We start from the raw sequence: 22,627 nt of genomic DNA on the forward strand, positions 1-22,627 counted from the left end.
TATTTTAGTTGACTTACTGATATTACATTTTTTTATTAAATAAAGACATTCGGTAAGTTGAACAATTAAAAATGCTTATATTACGAAATACTCATGTATTCTATTTGTTTATAAACAATTTATATACAAATTTCGCTAAAAATATTTTGTTCAACTTATTGAATGTCTTTATCTAATACAATAACAGAAATATGATAATAAATGTGAAAAAAATTACAACAATACGTCGATTATTCTTGTTGCTATGAAAAAATTGCAATAAACAAAATATTAAACGTAATCTTATTAAGTACACTGATAAAAATAACTCCAAAAAAAAAGAAACATTTTTTCGAAAATTATTTAAACTATTTTTGTGGACTTCAATGAAGATGCAAGTCAAGTAAAATATTGCTAATCAATAATTACTTAGCTTCAAGATGTTTTTTCAACGAGAATCATTTCCTATAGTATTCAGAATAATATAACCTGATTTTTATAAATTTTCAAATTTATATTCAATGTCTGAAAAAAAATTGTGACGTATTCGCTTTGGATGCCGGGTTCGAATGCCCAAATTCACCCGCGGAGGTCTATTTTTGGCGTTAAATGAACATTATAAATAATAGTGACAGAGTTTCAGGAAGTGAAACTTTTTTTTTTGTAAATTTCCTCCTTAGGGATCTTTTTTCACTTTCTTAATTCTTTATAGTTTTTGAAATATTTGCAGAAAAATAAATACCTTTTTTTGAATCTCAATTTATTTATAATGTTGGCAATTTTTTATGTGCTGAAAACTGTTTTAGCACATTTTTCTAAATATCACCCCAGATTGAATGAGCACGTAGGTATTTTTCGGCCATTTTCCCTATTTTTCATCATTTTCAACTTGCGAACTAGACTACTAGTCTATTTTACATAAATCGGGTCTTCCTAATATTCCAAATATTCACAAAACGATCTCACCCAGTATAGGCATGTTTGCGTCCGTCGATTTCGTGGTTGAAATCACATCTGTATTCATCAATTTGCGTACGCGAACCGACGACCTACTTCCTAACAAAAACACCTGAATAACGCATGATCGTAAATCCCTTAGTAGACAACGATTTCACTTTTGAAAAGCCCATCAAAAATTTGTTATTGTAAGTAGACCGTGAAGCAACGCGACCCTTCGAAATTATGACACACGACCGAGATGGCCTACATTTTGCGTGCAACAAATATACAGGATGATTCAAGGGGTCGTTGTTCACTGAGTACTTTTCAGTATGCAGGGAGTATTGAATGGTTCTTACAAATGAACACTTGTTATATCATCGATCTCGCCCTACAGTGGAGGGGGTAGAATACCCTACCAAATGAGGTTCCATTTCTGTATGACGCTTCAAACTGAGGTGTGTATATCAGTGAACCCACTCAGTGTTACCAACAGACCTTCGAGATATCGGACTCCCTCTTGTCATAGTAAAGATGAATCTCCTTTTCTCTAGCTAGCCATGGGACCCTTTAGGGATCATGAAGTAACCAAAGAATCCGACCCCAAGTTTACAACAGAAATGGAAGTCGACTGAACTGTCCCAACTACCAACCGGTGGCAATAATCTCTCAGTTCTTCTCCATCTCCAAATCCGGTTAACAAAACTGGGACGCTGATTAGTGCAACCAGGAAGCGACTTATCGCCTTCTCATGTGATGGATATCTTATGAATCTACCGTGAGCAAAATCAGAAAGAGTAAACAATCCAGAGGTGAAGGTTGCTGTAGTCATTAAGGTGTAAATATTGCAACTAAATCAAGTGGATTATCTTCAGTACGAAGTGTGCTTATAAAATAACGGAACAGGAGTTCGGTGAGAGCCTCGAAGTGGAATATCATGTTGCCGAGTCACTTAACATCCACCCTTTCACATTCCGGTCAGTTGGATTTTTAGATTGCTCAGTTAGAGACTCAAATTCCCTTTTTCAATAAATGTATGGAGATGAATGTATGTTACGTATACGTATTTTTGAGTGATACAATCGTTTCAAAGAACGCCGAGGAGACAAACACGATCCATGCTCAAGGCGTTCTTCAACTTCAAAAATGGATAAAAACACCGAGAAAATCGGCAACGTCATCTTTCCAGATCACCGTGTGAGTGGCGAGACTGAATCGACAAAAAATCAATTGGATAAATCACACATGGACAAAAGTCTGTTCCAACATAATGCCTAAAATCTCAAGTCTGGACAAAAGGACCCACGAGTTTTATTCTGACATCTTGAAAAACATCAAGTAAGTTTCTGAACTGTTGGAAAGAATTCTTTATCTGTAGAGTAGGAAGGGTTAGTGTAGGCTCACATCACTTAGGCCTCATGTGACCTATTGTACATCCTTCCAAGGAGTTGTCCTCCTAGGTCATCGTCCATCCTGTTCTTTCCAGGAAGGTGGACAGGTCTATAGAAGACATCTCCTTTATATCGGCAGGCTGGCCGAACACACACTCACTTACTGACGATAACTCCGGACACTCTCATAAGACATGCCTGACAGTTTCATCTTCCTGTTCACACATCCTGCATAGAGGTGTGTCCGCTAACCCCATAATATGGAGGTGTTTCCTTAGTTGACAGTGGCCAGTCAGAAATCCTACTGTTGGTCATCGCCAGATATTTTTTCGGCGCCAGCTTCCCAGGGTCGGCCAGGGTGATCCTGGCAAAACTGCATCCTTTGATGTTGAAAAGAGTTATTACATGCGATGAATCACGGTCGAGATCATGGTATTTTTTCCTTTGATCCAGAAATTAAGCGCCACAAATTGGAGAAAGGTCGAATGTCTAAATCAACATATAAGGTCATGATTATTGATTTTATCGGCATCCACGCCATTCTATATGTAAATTGGGTTCCTGCAAGACAATTAGTGAATGAAGGATATTATCTTGCGGTTTTACCTACCCTCTGTGAGCGAGTAAGAAAAAAGCAACCAGAGTTGTAGAAGAACAAATCGTGGATGTTTCATCGGGACAATGCTTCAGCAAGATGAGATCCCTGTGTTAGAACATCCTCCTATTCATCAGATTTAGCTCCGTGTAACTTTTTATGTAACTAAATGTGAAGAAAGCCGCCTAGATAACTATAGGTTATCTGAGAGCATCAAGGGAGCATCAAGGGAGCATCAAGGGAGCATCTTCTTGTGGAGTTGGCCGCGGTGGTAGTGCGCCCGACTCACAAACGGAAGGCCGTGGGTTTGATTTCCACCTCTACCAGATATTTTTCTCGAGAAAATTCATCTGGTTGAAGCTGGGATGTTTCTGCAACCGTATTAGGAATCACACGTTAAAAGGTAAGACCTCGTTTGTCCTTAGCTCGCACAAGTTTCGCAATTTCTGAGAGTTGTCGTTCGTAGAGGGGCGACGTAGGGGGGCTACTTACGTAGCAATTAGTACCCTGCAGCCACGGAACATGGTAACATGGTCTACCAACCTTTGAGTAGATTGTTTTTTACAGGGAAATTCACGTCTACCTACTTCAAATCCAAAATCTAGTGTAACTTAAATAGTGTGGCGTTCCGCAGGTATTTCAATAAAATAGAACATAATCGGTTTCTTCGAAATATGGAAACTTCTTTTCTTAATGACAAATTACGCTTTCAGGAAATACACATTTCAAAGAACCTCATTACACTTTTCATGAAATAAGTAGGTATTAATATTGATTTGTAGCTGTTTACATATACATTTTCCTAGACATGTATTATCGATCTATTTTTCTAATTAAATAATGAAAAACAGTTTTCAAAAACACACAAATATATAAACTAGGATAAGTAACAATGTGTATTGAAAATTTACTTGGATTTACATGGACTGTAACGCAATTAGTAGAAAAATTGTAATTTCATCAGGGTGAATGAAGACCAGTATATACGACTGTAGGTATTTGTAATTTGGCGCTGTTTTTGATTTTTGTAATAGTAAAAAGGTCTAGGTGATGTTCTTATTTATAAAAACTGGATTTTCCCTAAAATGACGGGGGCTATAGTTATATATTTTTGTACAATTTCACTTTACCATCAGTACTTCATTGTGGTCAGCAATGTATTAATTACATTCAGTTTAATTCTACCAGCTTTGAACTCTATGATTCACGAGTTTTTTGCTCGTAATACATAATAAATATTGAAATAGAAAGAGTGAACAATATAAACTAGAATGGACTTTTTATCCAATTCATTGTTATATATAAACATTAATTGAACCAACACTAATTGATTCAGTCCTTTGAGAAACCCAAACGCATTATATTGTTACTATCAAAATTTGACAGCTTGTAATTGTTCTTTCACAAGTTAAAAACGTTAGAAACATTTTTTTCAGAACTTGTCAAATTGTGATAGTAACAATATAATGAATTTTGACAAAAGGGGTTTCTCAAATAACTGATTCAATTGTTTTGACACTAAATGCACCACAACCAATATTGAATGATTACACATTATATGATTTATTCATTCACTTTGTCATTTTTCTTTATTATACTATAAGTGTAAGAAAAAACCATCATTAAGATACAACTTTCTTAGTAGGTATGTGTTTAAGACGAATGATCATTACCGTCAGTATAATATCAGACACCAAATTTTTTTCAGAATATTTTAAACACATCAATCTACGTCCGGTACATGAATATTTTCAACAGATCATCAGATCATAATATAAAATTAATTTCTAAAAAACGTTTCTATAGTGAGTTGAAGAAAAGTTGGAGAAAATTCGATTCAAAATTATAGTTTTCTAACTGCATTGTGATTATAATGGCAATATCTACGGCTCTAGTTTCAAATAAATGAAGTAATTTATTGCAAAATTAGGTACTTTGAATAAACTAATTAGAAAATTTGAATGCTAGATTATAATAATATAATAAAAAGTATTCTATACATTTTTTGAAAATTGTTTTTCAATGTGCTTCAAAACTCGCCGAACCCACCTCAACGTGGCAACTTCAGTAACGTACCCCACATTGTAATTTACATTTTCAATATTTAATAACGCTCAAAGTAAGTGACGAGTGCAAAAAATATAATTTTATAAAAATTATGAGTATTTTAGGAAGAAGAGTTTAGTCCACTAATAAATCCCTATTTAAATTAAAGAAATCAACTCTGACAGAGTAAGAGAAATTAAAATTTCAATTTGTTTATTCTGCTGGTTATTTTTTACTTGAAAAAAAATTATAGGTGGAGAAGTTGTTTCATCAAATTTAATTTTGATTTTTGTTTCTGGAACTTGAACTGCATAATAATGCATATTTCAATTTCCATTTTCATGCTATATAAAAAATTAAAAGAAGTTATGAATAGTTATTGTAGGAAAATGTGTTTAGTTTTGAGAAGTGATTTTTTTTAATTATAAATACAATGCAAAAAATCCAAAAACAAAGACCTATATTGATTGTGGTATGACACAAAAGTAACGAAATGAAATACCAGCAAGAAGCAAAGAAAGCCGCTTTCAAGGTACCTCGATTTTTCAAAGCACGATGCTAAAAGTATTCGTAGGATATCAAACATTTACATGCCGCTCACGTAGTTATACGTTATTTTCCAGTATTTAATTTATTCAACAATGCAAGCAAGAAAACAACTGAAGCGGTTATACTAAATTTAGATAAATATAAAGGAGGTTTTTCAAGTAATACTCAGAAATGCGGTCGCCGACATTTGGCACTCCTTTGCTTGGGAAATACATTGGAGCTTTTTTGAAGTTTGCTCTCCTTGAGAAGATAAACACGTTGACAAGTTGCAGCGGAAGAATTTTTCATAAGTCACGTGGCGAATGATTTATTTACGGAAGTGAGCACCGTGTAATAAAGAATCTGGAATGAGGTGCTTGGTTATGCAAAGTGAAACAATTGAGTGACAGATCGGTGTGACAATCAGTAAAAATTTAGTAAATTCAGTTCAATTTGAGGTATTGTTGTCATTGAGAGATAGTAATTTCTATTTTCAGTGTCACTATTTTCATTCGGGTTTTGGAATTTTTTCCTGGCGTTTCGCTGGCGATAAGGCATTGGAGATAAACTCAAGATGTATACACCTCTGAAGAAGCTAGCCACTAGCGCTGGCGAAACGTCAGGAAGAAATTTCAAATATCGACGGCCTTCAAACCCGAATAAAAATAGTGACACTGAAAACATCAGCCGCGGAAGCCTCAACAGTTTTGTCATTTCAATTTTTTTTTTACTTAATTATGTTTTACCAATTCGAAATATTATTAAGTATATCAAAAAGATATATAATGGAATTGGCCGATACTTGATAAAAATCCATAACTTTTTCAAAAAACACTTTATTGTGAGATTTTCACTAAACACTTTTACAAAAACGTAACACGTGTTTTGCCATACAATTGCTTCTCCGGGCGTGTCTTTACTAACCAAAAAACTACAAAAGTAAGCCATGGATCAGGTCTACCCAAGCTAAAAGACATTATCATATTTTGGTGAACTCACTATCGCACTTTTTTTTTAAAGAATGCATAGACGTAGCTTACAGAACGACTAAAAATCTAAGTAAATTTATTAAAAACAATAAAGACAAAACTTAGGTGTCGGATAGATCAGGAGTATATAAGCTGACTTGTGGCTCTTGCCCAAAACTGTAAATTGGCCAAACAGGGAGAACTTTTCCCAACGAATTAAAGAGCACAGAAGTAGTTTCTTAAATAGAAAGACCAATTTCACATTTGTAAACCACCTTTTAGCAGAAGTTTAAAACTCAATCTTCTAGAATGTCTAGAAATAAATAGATTTGGGAATTCGGTTAATTTACTGAATGACCAAATAGAATTGAATAACTCTCGATACTACGGGGAGTTATTCAACTCTATTTAACAATTCATTAAGAGAAAAAACACTCCATTCGTTCATAATTACGACCTTTTTATCACGGAATGGACTGAATCCACCGGTGGCATTGATGATATTACGTAAATAGCATTTATTCCTTTATTTGATTGAATCCCAGCCATATGAATCTTGTTTCAATTGAAAAAGTATATGTTATTCGTATTTGCTCCTGAAGAGCCGTTAAGGCAAGTGTCTTACGTCGAAACATCGGATGTCTAGCAGTGAGGATGACAGTGTTCCAGTGTAGGAATCCTGTGAATGATATCTGTTTGAATCTGTTTGTTTTAAATCTGTTTTTCCGTTAATCAACTGTCGCACCCCTACGAACGACAACCCTCAGAAGTCGAAACTTGTGCGAGGTAAGGATTAACGAGGTCTTACCTTTTAACGTGTGATACCTAACACGGGTTGGACGATAGCAAGTGAAAATCGATCGTTCAGACTAGGGTTGAACCACCGACCAACACGGCAGTCAATTCGAGTGAGTGAACAAAGCACCCACGTCAACTGCCTGGCTACCGACCGACTCCGACTCCATTACTAATGTTTGGAAAATCTGTTCGAGGATCCAAAAACCATTTTCTTCCACGAATTTTTTCGGAGTGCAACTGCTTGAAACTTGAGTTAAAATTTGGTTTCTGATGGTTTATACGTTGATTTTTGTTAATATTTTTATACTTGCTTATGATTTATGTATTTGGTCACATTATAACAAAATTATATTGTTTTCATTAACAATTAATTATTTGGTAAGGTTGAAGAAAGGTTCAAGTATAATGCACCCGGTAATGCAGATGTGTTTAAAGTGAAACTTGTTTGTTGAAGGTGTCTCAATCATATAAAATGCCCACATCTCACACAGAGGAATATTCGACAAAACTTCACCAATTCGATTGAAGAATGAATATCATAACAGCGACAAATGACGACCAAGATAAACATAAGTCGTCTCTAGTTCACAACGTCAACACCAGATGGAGTATTGCTTATTTTGAATTCCCTATAACATAAGAATGGATATTGAAATATTCCTTTTCAAAACGATTTGAAAATAACATTTATCCTTCGCATGAATACGCCTCACTACTCGACTACATTTTATCCATGCCATTGTAAGTGGCACTTAATTAAGAAGCAATCGAGTTTTTCCTAATTACGTAACGCGCAGAAAACGTTCTTGTACGTACGGTATTTCTTTTCATGCAAAGGTCAATTCCTGATCGCGTTCAATTCCTTCTGAATGTAAATGTACTTTAAAAGCCAAGGTTATTATCGCTAAACTTCGATTAATAAGTTATATTATTCGTTAAGAGTTACGCTCGCTTGGCGCAACTGTAAAAAATACGAGTATGTATTTAATCTGTGGTATTGTAATGAACGGGGATAGATTTGCTTTCGCGTTTGTCGATATTTGATAAGCGGATTGACAACAGCTTCAGGAAGTGATATAATTATTAAATTATGACTATAATTATGTAATTAATGGTCGTATGGGTTGAGACCATAAAAGTCTCGACTTGTGTCAAATTAGCAGAACCACTATTTTCATCCCCATTTTTAGATCATAATTTTTTATTAAATTTGTACTTTGCTTCCGAATTTTTGTATCTTCATTTAACGGATATATTGTGAGTTCGCTAGCTTCTAGATCGATGTTGAGCTAGCTGAACCCAATCAAAAATATTGATAAAATTTATCCAATACTACATCGATTATCAAGAAAATGACAAGCAGTGAAAAAATTATTATCCTGCAGAAGAACATATATGTGCGTAGGTGGGAAGGAATTGTCATTTGGGATGAAAAACAATAATAATTACAATCAATCTTACAAAGTGATTGTACACACAACAATTGTTAACAACAATTATACTTAGTTCTCTTGTAACCATACGTTCATTAGATGGTATGATTTTTGTCAAAGCCATTCCATGCATAAGTTGTTATTCTTTCAACTTTTCTGGAATGATAACTTGCGTTCGAGGTTCCGTTATCCATCACAATTACAGAATCAAATGGAATGAGGTCTAACATTTGCTCAAAATATTCTGCAAATACATTGTCATTCATGTTTTCATGATGATCGCAAGAATGCTCCTACTAAAACATCAATAAACCGTCCCAAACAAAGCCATCAAAACTTTCAATGTGGGTAATACTCAGTTGTATTCCTTTTCAAAATGCGACTTTATTCCGGCAGACCAGCCTTCTAAAAATGCGTTACTTGAACTTGTATTGTTTTTGTCTTGCTACATCTTTTTAACGGTATATCCTATTATCTGCCTTATCAGCAAGTAATTTCATCAATTTTGATCCAGAGCGACTTTCTGATTTGTTTTTACCAGCTGAAATTTCATTCCTTTGAAGTTTTCTACAATTTCTTCCTCTTTATCATTGGAGTCGTATAAACTCAGGTCTTCTCACAAGCCTCCTATTATTTCTTCGAGAATGGATATTACTTTCTTGGAATAAAATAGTCATTTGATTGCAGTTTTTCTTCCTGAACATTGTTTTGACGATTTCACAACTTCATTTTTTCTCTCAATCATGAATTCATTTATCGTCGACTTTATATATCAAAACATAAAAAAAAATGCTTCCCTCCTCGAAAATAGGTTCAATATATCCCATTGTTATGGTACTATCGTTACAGTCAAGCTGTGCAAAGAGTTATACAAAAAGATGTTCAATTTAAAAACAAAAAGTTTGTAAAATGCAATTTGGAGAACTTCTCAACAGTCCATCTATGAACTCTCTCATCTATTACAACCGCACCTGTGATTCCGTGCCTCACCCTGTTGAATCCCTTCGGATTTTTTCAGGCGTGAAAACCGTATACCGTAACTACGAACAAAAGACGAATACGCCAGATATGCAAATGCGAAACAAGTGTGCTATGTGCTGCTAGACTACATGAAGGCCCACACGATGACATTGTAGTATCCAAACGGAGAAGGCCGTATCGTTTTCCATATGAATTTCGTCAGCGATAAATACACTTACGTGTAATGGCGATCGACAGTTGTTTTGTTTGTTCATTTGTCCAAGTTGAGATAAAGGATGGTTTGTGGTTGACGGGATTCTTTTGTTTATAAGTGCGGTTTCGCATTACGGATCTGTCACTTGAGTACCGATGGGCGAATGCAATAATTTTGACAAATGCTTTATCACAATTTCAGAAAGAATATTGGAAACAGATCAAAATCTTTTCTATAACTTCAATGTACTGACGATGCCGCTGGAGATGTCCTCATGAATCATGTCATTTTTGTGGACGAAATCAGAGTGTGGAAAGGCAAGTTTCTAGTTCAAACCGATTTATTCATTCAATTCAATTAATGTTTCCATTATAGTTGGATATTATTTGAATAATTGTGAAGGTGGTTTTGATGAAATACCCTTACAAACTTTTCCCTTACAAACTTTTTCTCAGCAAGATTCAAATCAAGCATACAGCAAAACTTTATCAATGTCCATGTAATAGCTATAAAAAACGAAAAAAATGTCTGCAGAATATTGCAAGTAGTACTTATTAATTTTTTCGAGTGAAACTATTTTGGCTGTCAATTTTACGACACTATTTTTACCGGCAAAATCAAAACGTATTTTTGTTTTGTAAGTTTACACTCATGGTTTCGAGAATCCGTACAGTTAACCGAAATATGTGAAAATAAATAAAAAATATAAAAAAAATTAAGAGAATTTTGAAATAGATGTAGGTTAATTAAACTTATTCGTGACATGAAGTCGTAATTTTATGAATGAGCTGAGTACTTCATCTTATAATGTTATTGAGATTTGGTGCTGATGAGGCGATAAGGTGAGTGTCTTATGCCGAAACATCGATGTCCACCAGTGAGGATGACAGTGTTCCATGTAGCAATCCTGTGAATGATACATGACTCAATTCCATAACGAATGTACGGAATACAAACTGAATAAAGAAAAATATTTTTTGTATAATTCAGAATATTACTGGAGTATTTTCCCAACACCAAATCGTTTATAATTCAGAGTTCATATACAAGTATTTGTTTCGAAAATATCCTTCTTTCGTGTAATTAAACGTTTATATGAAAGTAGCTGTTTCGAGAAGGCTTTCCTTCCAGTTTGTGTCTGAAAGTTACTTCTTTGCATGATATAAATATTTTTGTATATGGTTAATTTTTTTGAAATTGATTGCTGCCATCCTTTCTCCGGAAGATTACCACATTTTTTGAATGAAGATGGAAAAGTAGAAAGCCAAAACCTTTCTTTACCAAAAATCTCTTAAAAATATACTCCTTTCAATTCAAAGAAGAAAACGCTTATTGAACATTTTTTGTTGGATTTCAACCTAATATTTTAAAAAACCTCAATACGTTTCCGCTTTATGATAACTCCTCTATGCGTCTCTAATTTTTGAAATAACCCACAAATTTTTGTAAAATTTAGGCTTTATCACATACTCATTCAATTCAGTTTCATCAGTTATATCTGCCAAGTTTATATGTCCACAATCATTAATATTATATATTTAGATTTTTTACCGTCATTTAAACTTCTCACGATGCCACAGGTCGTAAATATGATTCAATTGTCAAGACTTCCTTTTTCGTTTACTTCAGTTTTACTTTTTCGTTTCAAAAATATCAATATTTTAAAAAACCTCAATACATTTTTGGCTTCATGATAGCTCCTCTAGGCGTCTCTAATTTTTGAAATAAGCCACAGATTTTCCCTAGGCCCTAAAACTGAGCTTTGGAGCACACCGCATTTAATAGCTCCAAGCCGTGAATAATGGTCAGCTTACTGGTTACGACCAAGTATACGACCTTAACCACCGCAAACTAATTTTCCTGAAACCATTAAATTCAAGTTTATCCAACGGAGTTCTGTATTTTATGTAATCGCAGGCTGGCGCTCCTTCGTTACTAAATTCGAATATTATTTATTATTGAGGATTATTTTCCATAATTTGTAAAAAAGATGAGAAAGTTGAAGACTAGCCAACTCTAATAGTGAAAACATTCAATTGATGAGCGGTGAAAAAATTATTGAAGTGGCATGATGTGAGCCTAAATTCTTAGATTTATTGCAAGTTCATAATTTCCAAATATGGAAAGATTTCGATTTGATTCAGACAGCCTAACGGTAAAGCTGGTAGAACCCATCGATTTTTGAGAAAAAAACAACACATGGAAATTCGGTGGAAGGAGCTTGAAATGAGATTAATTTGTGGTGTTCCTAGTCTGATATAGCGAAATATTTTTTTTTCGGTGGTTCCGTTAAATGAATAGCAAAAATTGGGAAGTTCAAAATTAGCCTAAAATTATCCTGAAATTATGGTCTTAAAATAAATCTACTGTGGTTTGGTTAGCTTAACAGAGGTCTAAACTTTTGGAAAAAGAGGAAACAGAACCCAACCTGAGATTAATTCCTTCTGAAATATTACTAACACGACATAATATGTATAAACTCCATCTTTGAAAATTAATTATTTTGACAAAATGTACGATTACATACAATCCTAATAATTCAAATCAAACAAGCTCTTTACCGATCCAAAAAATAAATCTATTTGGGAATTAATATTTCATATTGAAATCTAATCTATTTGAAAATTTTGTTCATGAAAATGAGTATTGGATTGATGTGTCAAGTGACCGCGCTATGAAAAATTCTTGTCAAAACTCACCATCCTTTTTCTGCACAATAAGCGACAAAGGCTGAGACTCCCCGATCCCCAACTCATTCTTCCCGTTACCACCGTTCTGAATTTCGAGTCTCAACTGTTGCTGATGCAACCTGTTTTTGATCAAAAATATTTTCGGCATCTTGCCCGAGTCACTTCAGTGTCATCAAAAACCAAAAAAAAATCTACACCAACCACTGAATCGTCACAGAGTTCACATCACAACACAAGAAAATCCTTCGTCCTTGCGCGAGATATCCTTCGAGGTTCTTTATGCAGGATAAACAGTTAAAAATATCCGTCCGTGTCAATCAGACTCAAGTCCTTGTTAAGACTGATGACCGCTTGTAGTTCCAACGATGCGAACCGTTGTGTGGCCCCCCTTCCCCCCCAAAACCTCTCGTCGATCGTGGTGAACCTGTAGAGGTTACCTATTCCAACTATCATGGCATTGGCGCAAGGATAACGGTGGTGGGGAGATAAGTCTGAGTACTCAGGTACTTGGCGGTACGTGTGTGGCTTTTGGGTAGAGGTTTTACGCGTTTTGCCGCTGGGTTTTGAGTACCGGAATTCTATAAGATGTATTGTTGAATGTGATTAGACATGAGGGAAAATTGTTGGTCGTGTTTTGTTACACATTTATGTGCTTACCACAATGGCAAAGAAGTAATTTAATAAAATTGAATCGGGTTGAGAAAAAATCACTGGAAAGTGATTATATAATATGTATGTATATATATACATATATATTCACTTTCCAGTGAATTTTTCTCGAAAAAGGGTTGGAGATTTGTGTCTTTGTCTCTATTCTATATATGCTATGTATACTTGTATATACTGGGTATTCCATACCATATTCGATGGTCTATTAGACGTATCTAGAGAACAAAAAAAGATGAGAATTTAAAATTTTGGTAATCGATGTAGATGGCTGTGATCTATCATTTGAAAATATTTTCATCGCCGCATTGTTGCCACATCTACATGTAACAGACATCAACTTGGAAATTTCAAATGGAACACCCTATATATTATATCATTTTTAAATTCTACATCGAAAGCCAAATCACTTTTGTGAACCATGTTCTATACCTATCTCTCACCGTTTTCAAAATATTAATTATTTTGTAATTTTTTTTGAGGAAAACATGGTATTTTTAATATTCAATATCGCATGAATTAACTGATACATCGAACCCAAATTCTGGTAACATTGAGATAAGGTATGGTGGTCGTTATTTCAGAACGAAACTCAAATCTTATTTCATACAGAGTGTCTGTAGGTCTCGTAGGCGTAGGTCTCGAGCCTTTGGAAATTTACTCCTTCAGATTGAACATTAACAAACTGAGATTGTTTTTTCAAGAAATACTTTTGAATATTACTAAATCAGGCTGAACTTTCAATACATATGGTGAATCTTTTTCTATTCCCAATCATTTACTCGAAAGAGTTTTAAACAATAATTTTGAATTTTGCAACTGAATTTCGGCACGGATAATGGTGTTTTATGATCCAAATCATATTTAAACAACAAAAGAATGGATTTGATAATAACTTGTTTAAATAGTTCGACTGTCATATTGAATAGTGAAGATGGATAATAATAATTATTCCAATTCTGAAAATCCTAAATTTGTTTTATATTCATTTACTTCACGTGAGGGAATATTCATTCGTCGAAATAATCACTTCTATGTCCTATACCTGTCTCTTATCGTTTATGAGATATGAATTCTATAATTTTTTGCTTCTATACAAATAATTATAACAACTTCAAATACAAAATTCGGCGAAAAATGTATTGAATAATGAATAATAACTTTATATTAGTTCAGAAAGGTTTAAAGAATACATGAATGAAATTTCATAGTGGGTGTATGACAAACATCACTATTTTGACAGAATAACGAACACTTTTCAAAATTAAATTGATAACAAAAATTATTCTAAACGATAAAAATAAAATAAAAATAACAATAAAAATTAATTGGCGCTCCGGGGCGACTTCATTGATTCCAGTGGCGCATTTGCTTTTTCAGCTGCAGGAAAACCCGGAAAAACCTGCAGCACCACATCATCTGAACTAAAAAAAAAAGAAGATAATATTGCGAACATTGTTCACATTGGTTGGCTGAATTCGAACATTGAATAATATACAGGGTATTCCATTTGAAAAAAATAGTTATGGTCGTTTTTCAAAGATACAAATTGAGACGTATTTTTCAGACACTCTGTATAAAATACGATTTGAGTTTCGTTCTGATATAACAACCACCATACCTTATCTTAATGTTTCCAGAATTTGAGTTCAGTGTATCAGTTAGTTCATGCGATATTGAATATTAAAAATACCATGTTTTCGCCAAAAAAAATTACAAAATAATTAATATTTTAAAAAGGGTGAGAGATAGGTATAGAACATGGTTCACAGAAGTAATTTAGATTTCGATGTAAAATTTAAAAATGATATAATATATAGGGTGTTCCATTTGAAATTTCCAAGTTGATGTCTGTTACATGTAGATGTGGCAACAATGCGGTGATGAAAATATTTTCAAACGATCGATCTCAGCCATCTACATCGATAATCAAAATTTGAAACTCTCATCTTTTTTTGTTCTCTAGATACGTCTAATAGATCATTGAATATGACATACCCTGTATATTCAAGTGACTTGACATATTTGATTCCACCAAGAGCGGCACATATCAGAAATACGCGACGGGCTGTTGCTGCTCATCGTTTCGAGGTTCAACTCAGTACACCTCGAACTTCACTGTTCAAGAACTCTTTCATCTGGAGAACTGCGTTTATGTGGAATAAACTTCCTTAGAACGTTTTTCCAAATGGATTTGATCTCCAGCGATTCGAATCCAATGTGAATCGCTACTTTTGCACAGGCACCGCTCTGAGAGCGCCTTAAGTGCTTGTATTTTGTCCATAAAAAAATTAAACGCACAATGTATTCATGATACTCAATTGGATGAGGAATAATGCTGTATTGCTGTATATTTATAAGATTTGAGAAACATACAAGTTTGACTGCTCTCTGCAATAAAACCAAAAAAATTCACACATTCTCAAAAGTCTATGTGAGTTGATTGCAACTTGAAAGCGGCCGTTTCACAAATAGTTTTTTGATATCCTGCATTAAGTTAAATTCAACTTACGATATTTAAAAAAAAATATTTGTTCTACTATATTTTTTATTATTATTCATTTATTTAGTGAAATATATACAAGTTCACTCGTTTCAAATATGTAACTAAGTTTACTAATGGGCACATTATATGTTTCAGTATTTGTTTGAAGGTGATTGACAATGTTTCATGATGAATTTCACTAGTTCGAACTTCCATTGTCTACTATATAAAATGATTTGAAATCCCTGAAACAACTAAGAAAGAAGAATTGAAAATGAATAGCTGAAAATAACAATTATATTAACCAAAATAAGCCTGAAATGAAATAATAGTGAAATAAAAAACAAGTAAAAACAGAACAATTGAATGAATAAAAATAAATAAATGAAAAAAAAAATAAAATAAAAACTGGAGAGATTCCAAGTCACGTTAGTTCACGACGTTTCGATTGTTAGTATCTACAATCGTCTTCGGGTGATGACTGGACTGATTCCTCCGAGAGATGACTATTTATAGGTCGTTCGAGTATACTTTCACTTATCCCCGCTTTCCATTTTCCGCTTCACTGGTTCCGTGGGAGGTGACCCTTTTGGTGGGAGTTGGTCATTTTTCGCTTGATGATGGGTTTCCATATGTTGCGTATTTCTACGCTGGCTTGGCTGAATACTTTGTTGGACAACATGTATGCGGCTTCCTTGAATTTTCTCCTAAACCAATGTTCCTCTCTGTGCAAGATCTCAGCTTGGAACCACTCGATGTTGTGTTGATGGGTCCAAACATGGTCTGCTATTCCTGATTTGCAGGTTTCCCCTCGGTGTGTGTGTTTCTTGTGCTCGGCAATGCGAACATTCAATGGCCTCTTAGTTTCACCAATATAGGATTTTCCCCACTCACAGGGTATCCGATAAATGCAATTCTTGGAATCGCAGTCCGCGTTTGGTGGCCTGGTTTTCGTGAGGCTGCTACGGATAGTGTTACCGGATCTGAAGCAGATTCTGATGTTGTATACTTGAAACCAATTCTTCTTATCCTCTCCGATAATCCTCTGATGTAGGGAAGTGCAAGCACTGGTTGTGACGGCTTCTCTTCCTTGCGAGGCTCCTGCTGTCTTCTAGCCAAAGTCTTTTCTACCATCGCTTTGGAGTAGCCATTCCGTTGAAGATCATTTTTGATGATGTCTAGTTCCTTCTCGAGACCTTCCTTCGTATTACAAAGCCCAACAGCACGGTCTAATAGAGTCTTGATGATTTCTCTTTTAGTCGATTGATGGTGGTTGGATTCGTGGTTCAGATACTGTCCCGTATGAGTGGGTTTTCGGTATACAGATGTTTCCCACTTAGTGTCGGTCCTCTTCACCAAAACGTCTAAGAATGTCAGTATATTCTGCATCTTCAATTATTTTGTATATTCCCCTACTTATTTTTTCATAGACTGGCGTCCCTGGTTACAAATAAAAAAACTCACTTCCGACTCTTAGAGTAGCTTGGCTGTGACAAAAAAATGTTGAATCATCAAGTTTGAATGTCATATGACTCAGATAAAAGTGAATTAAAACTGAACCATTTTCATCACTTGATATACAATGAGAAGTGATAAATGTGGTAATACATAAGGCGGATATAATGGATTTTTGAAAACTCTATATAGAAATTATTAATCAGTTTCCATCCTTTTATTATATTTCACGAAAATTATCTTTATTTATTTATTCAGTGGTGTAAGTAAAACTTTATCAAAAAATGTGTCAAGTTTCTCAAATGTATGTCATATTTTCTCTAAATCATGCATCAAACTTTATTGAAACTCTCAACCAACTGAAGTTCACTAAGCATATTTCATATTTGTCAACCCCATACCGCACGTTTATATTCTTGTCGTACCTCACACAATTATTCAAATATCACTTCTTAGTCACCAGAAATAGCTGTAAATATCGTTCAACATAACTATATCATTTCCGACACAATATAGCTCTAACCTCAATTAATTTTCATCAGTGACACTCCATGAATCGTTGTTGTGGAATATACTACGAGTACTACACCACTACAACGGAATTGCTATACTACTATTACGATTTACGATATTGAACCACGATCCGAAGAATTTCATTAATTTATTCCTTCTATTTAAATAACATTTCAACGAATTAAAATCCTACTTTAACTAACCTGTTAACTATTCCCTTATACGTATTTTTAAATTAGCAAATCAGTGCACTTCAACCACGTTTATTTGATAATTACAAAAATACTTTAATTACATGTACTCAACCGTTATTTTAACACCTCGACACGTGTTTCGATCACCAAGTGATCATCAAGTTCACTTGGGGTTTTATCCCAACACTAAATTGTTATTTAAACACCTCGACACGTGTTTTGATCACCAAGGTTCAATATCACTTTATGATCAGTTGGTGATCGAAACACGTGTCGAGGTGTTAATATAACGGTTCGGTGTTGGGATAAACTTCAGTAATTACTACACTAAAGGTTTCAAACAGTGCATCACAAGAACCTAAACCATGACAAATACACCGGGAAAAATGATTGAAATTTACCTCGGACTTTTCATTTCGAACGAAGAAAATTACTTCAGTTTTATTGAAAATATACTATCTCTATTGAATAATTCACATCCCCGAGCGTAATTTCAGTAGGCAATTTACTTTTCATTGAGAGTTAAATATTCATCTAATATATGTGTGAAATCATAACGTATTATTTCATGTGAAAAGAATTACTAACCGGACAATGGATATTTCCCCTTAGTGAAATGTAAATTTTCGCCATCTCTTTATCGAATGTAAAATTACGCTTGTATTTGTGGGTGATTATTGTATTGTTCATTCTTGTCTACAGAAGCGCATCGGTTTGTCTGACGTGTGCATTAGAATATTTTGGTTGTTGGTGAAAATAAGTAAGAAGGTGAGTACATTTCTTGTAAAATTCCAATAACTAGTCCAATAAACAAATGAATTCATTGAGTTTTCTCGTTATAAAGTGTTTTTTTATTACAAGTAAATCCTAACCTCACATCGCGAATTATTTCATACTATATGGAATAGTACAACATATTTTAACTGATTTTCAAATAATTACAGAACATTTATTAGAAAATGTTTGTGAAAATGACTGAATGGTATTGAGAAAAAGAGAAAAAGAGATATACTCGATAGCAGTGGCGTGACTCATCAGTGAGGCCGTATGAACGATCCATTTTAAAAATGAATTTCGATGAGGAATAAAGTTTCGTATTGGTGGTTGCAAATATCGGACAATGTTAAATCGTAATTTTATTCACCTAAAAAATATCTGAACGTTTTATTCGTATCTCTCATAATTTTGGATTAATTTGAGGATTTGTGATTATTATTATTGAACTTAAAAACATTTTTGCGATGGGAGGCAAGTTGGAACTCAAAATTGGGGGAATCGAGAAACACTTTAGGACCACTTCATACCATATCATTATAGCTATATTTGCTATATTTCAGAAAATGTTGGAAAACATTTGGAAAAATCTAATTTTTTATTTAAACGGTTGATTATGTATCAAAAATTTTTGAGAAATATTAATATTGAAGTCAAACTAGTAGTAGTTCTTCTCTAGGAATGTGTGTTCGTCAACTTACTGTATTTTTAGATTTCTAAACCTATTCATTTGATGGTATTTCATTTATCTTTCAGGATGATAACAGCAATTGAGGAAAAAAGAAAAAGAAATATTACTTTCGTTTCTCTTTCCGAATAATACCACCATGAGCAAGAAAGAAAATGTGTTAATTTGAAGAATGTTTTTTTTATTTTGTACTGTTATTTGACTTTTTTGAAAATGAAATAAAATGTTTTGTAGAATTTTATTTCAAGAATGTATATGAACCTATTTTGTATATACATATTTTTTTAATATATCAGTGTGTAATATGTCTTGTGCATTCAATTATCTGAATTATGATTAAAAATGGCCACTTAAGAGTCAAGAGTCAACATCCGATTGAGGTATCATTGTCTTCAAAACTACTCTGAATACGGACCTTCTTACAACGGAATATCCCAATGTAATATAACCCGTAAATGAAAAATTACACAGTAAAATTTTATCAGATATAGAATTCCACTGTGAAATTATATAAGAGTGTAAAATTCTACTGTAAAATTCTGTCAAGAGTGTAATATCTCGATATAAATTTATATCGCAAATTTACCCTATAAAGTTTTATTTCAACACAAAAGTACACTCAAAATGAAAAATCACACTGAAAAATTCCACACTTGTCTTCAGGGTATAATTACAAAATAATATTCCGCATGGAATGTGAGATCACACACGAAAGTAATTTCTCGCTAATATGGGCGGTAATTAAATTGCCACCGGTACCGGTGGAAATTTTTTTACCAGTGTAAAATGGACCTCTTATCCTAGGCCAACCTTATGGGCTTGTGTAGGTTTAAATGTACAAAATAGGCATAAAAAATATGCATAAAGTGATGAAGTTCCACCGCTATCGTTTATTGAAACAATTCCACGAAGAGGCTACTTCCCATTATCGAAATATGAAAATGTTGGATGAAAATGAATACGGAGTCCGCATTTCCATTAGACTAGTTATATGAGGTTCTGTCATTAAATAAAACACCTTACACCTTTCGAATTCAAATTTATTCAGCTTTTTTGTTGTTTCTCATGCCCCGTATATCCTGACCGATTTGCATTCAAAAGAAGCCACAAAGGCAGTGTGTACTGTTTCCTATGCATCCACCTGTTGAACGTATATGTGCAACGACTACAGGTGTCATTATAATAAAATAAGTATCATTGCGGTGTTGCCGGATCGACGAAAGGTTTATTTATTATTTGAAATAAACTCAGCAATAAAATGAAAGTCAGGCAGTGACTGATTGGAGTGTAACATGGAGCATAAGTTTTCAGTAGCAATATTTCGAAAATGAAAAATAAATCGAAAAATGCCGGAAGAACCAAAAGAGCGAATGCGACAGCAACCTACCATTAATGATACATCATTGAAAAGCTCTTTAATTTCTTCAAATTTTACCAGTTTTAGAGGCATGGGGACATGGACATTGGTATTTCAAAATATCTCCATTACAAATAATGGAGATTGAAACTGATTAACTTACCTATATGCATATGAGAACAAAAAGAATGTTACCCACAGTAACTTCACATTTATGAGGTAGGTAGATAGGTATATCGTTTATAACTGTTCTGATTTTTTTTCAGCTCTTATTCAATTATTGATTCATTACTTCTGAAGTAGCCTTCATTTTAGAAATTATTTGTAATTTTTTGTAAGGTTTGTTACTTTTTATCGATATTTGTAGAAAATAATTGAGTAGCCAGACGTTAATGAGCAAAGCAAAACAAGAAAACCTTTCGACTGGAGTCCAAGATACTCCGTCTTAAAAATTTTTGCATGCCATACAACAAGCCTGAATGAAATCAAGGATCGCATTTGGTCTGAAGTGTTAAAAAAATGTAAGATAACAATTCTCCAACAATTATTATAGGAAAAGCAAACATCATAAGTGGTAATCTTCACAAGATGGATTGTGAAAAAGAGGCATTTTGAATACTGTCCACTCCTATTCTATAAAGTCTCAAGTGATGGGATGGTTTGAATTAAAGTATCATACGAATTATATTTAACGATAGAAAACATTAGAGCTCAGTAATTTATTTTGTATTCTTTCAAGATCACTGATTACCCAAATTGAACTTCATATGTACAAACTCCCGTAATCAGGGAATTATTTTTTTAAACATATTTGATTCATAGGTAAATTAGAAATCATTAACCCAGTTGCTCAAAAATAGATAGCTTTCGATGTATCAATGAAGGTATTAACTACTGTAGCTGGTATATCGATCAAGAGGTCGAATATACCACCATATTCCACCAAAAAATTGGTATTCACCTATCTGAATTGAATTGGAAGAAATTTTGAAAATCTTTTACCACAAATTTCCTATTTACCATTATTGAATAAGATAATTAGCGTCCCACACAAGTGTTATGTAAAACCTTGTATATCACAGAAAACTTCAAGTCGTGAATAGAATTTTGTTAGGGGGAAAGCATCTGCAAATATTTCTTTGACATTATTTCATACTTGATGGCAATTATTACCATCGTGGGCTATCTTTGACATGGACATGTATTTGTTGTTATGTAGATAAATAGGTACTCTCACGACTAGAAAGAAAATGAAGCCTATATAAGTCGATGTGCAAGACATCAAAGTGCTTCCAAAGAAAGCAGTGAAGTATATTTGGGGGTCTGGTTGGACACGAAACTATAACATGCCAGATAGTAGAAAAGACCGTAGCCGCCCTAACGAGGATGATGCCAAATGTGCAAAGACCTATAGCGTCGAAAAGAAAACTGATAATGAGTGTGGCTCTCTCGTAATTTCTTTATGGCGCACCATCGTGGTACACAGCGGCAGAAAACCTAAAACTGGTCTCAAAATTGAGAGGGTCCAACGCAAAATGCCGATCAGAATATGTTCCACCTATATAGAACAATTTCCGCAGAAGGGTCTGGGGTGATATCTGGCGTTCCCCCATCAGTAAAACTTCTTATTTATGAACGACTGGACAAATACAATGGAGTAGACGAACAAACCGCAAAAACTCTTGTCATTGACAGATGGCAGACCATCTGGAACAATGGCAGATATGGAAGATGGACCCACTCTTTGATTCCTGATATACAGGTTTGGATTGATAGACCGTACGGGGAGGTAGACTACTACTTGACCCAAGCCCTACCTGGACATGGGTGCTTCAGGAAGTATTTGTATGACCGGAGAAGGGTAGAATCAGACCGATGCACCTATTGCGGCCTTCAAGATGATGCAGAGCATATACATTTTGTATGCTCAAGATGGCAAAGTTCACGAGACATA

General features: G+C 34.1%; 1 protein-coding gene across 1 annotated transcript in view; it reads right to left on the reverse strand.

Annotated features, from left to right (window-relative positions):
- The window catches only part of ovo (transcriptional regulator ovo), a 42,777-nt gene extending 29,879 nt beyond the window's left edge, over nt 1-12,898 (reverse strand). The window contains 1 exon segment of the mRNA XM_023158936.2: nt 12,551-12,898. Within this exon segment, the coding sequence (XP_023014704.2) occupies nt 12,551-12,689 (139 nt within the window). The 5' untranslated portion in view covers nt 12,690-12,898.
- Between the last annotated feature and the right edge of the window lie 9,729 nt (nt 12,899-22,627).

The sequence above is a fragment of the Leptinotarsa decemlineata genome, unplaced genomic scaffold, assembly GCF_025532065.1.
Source record: "Leptinotarsa decemlineata unplaced genomic scaffold, Ldec_3_MD MMD2_P_RNA_scaffold_6, whole genome shotgun sequence".
Classification (NCBI taxonomy): Eukaryota; Metazoa; Arthropoda; class Insecta; order Coleoptera; family Chrysomelidae; genus Leptinotarsa; species Leptinotarsa decemlineata.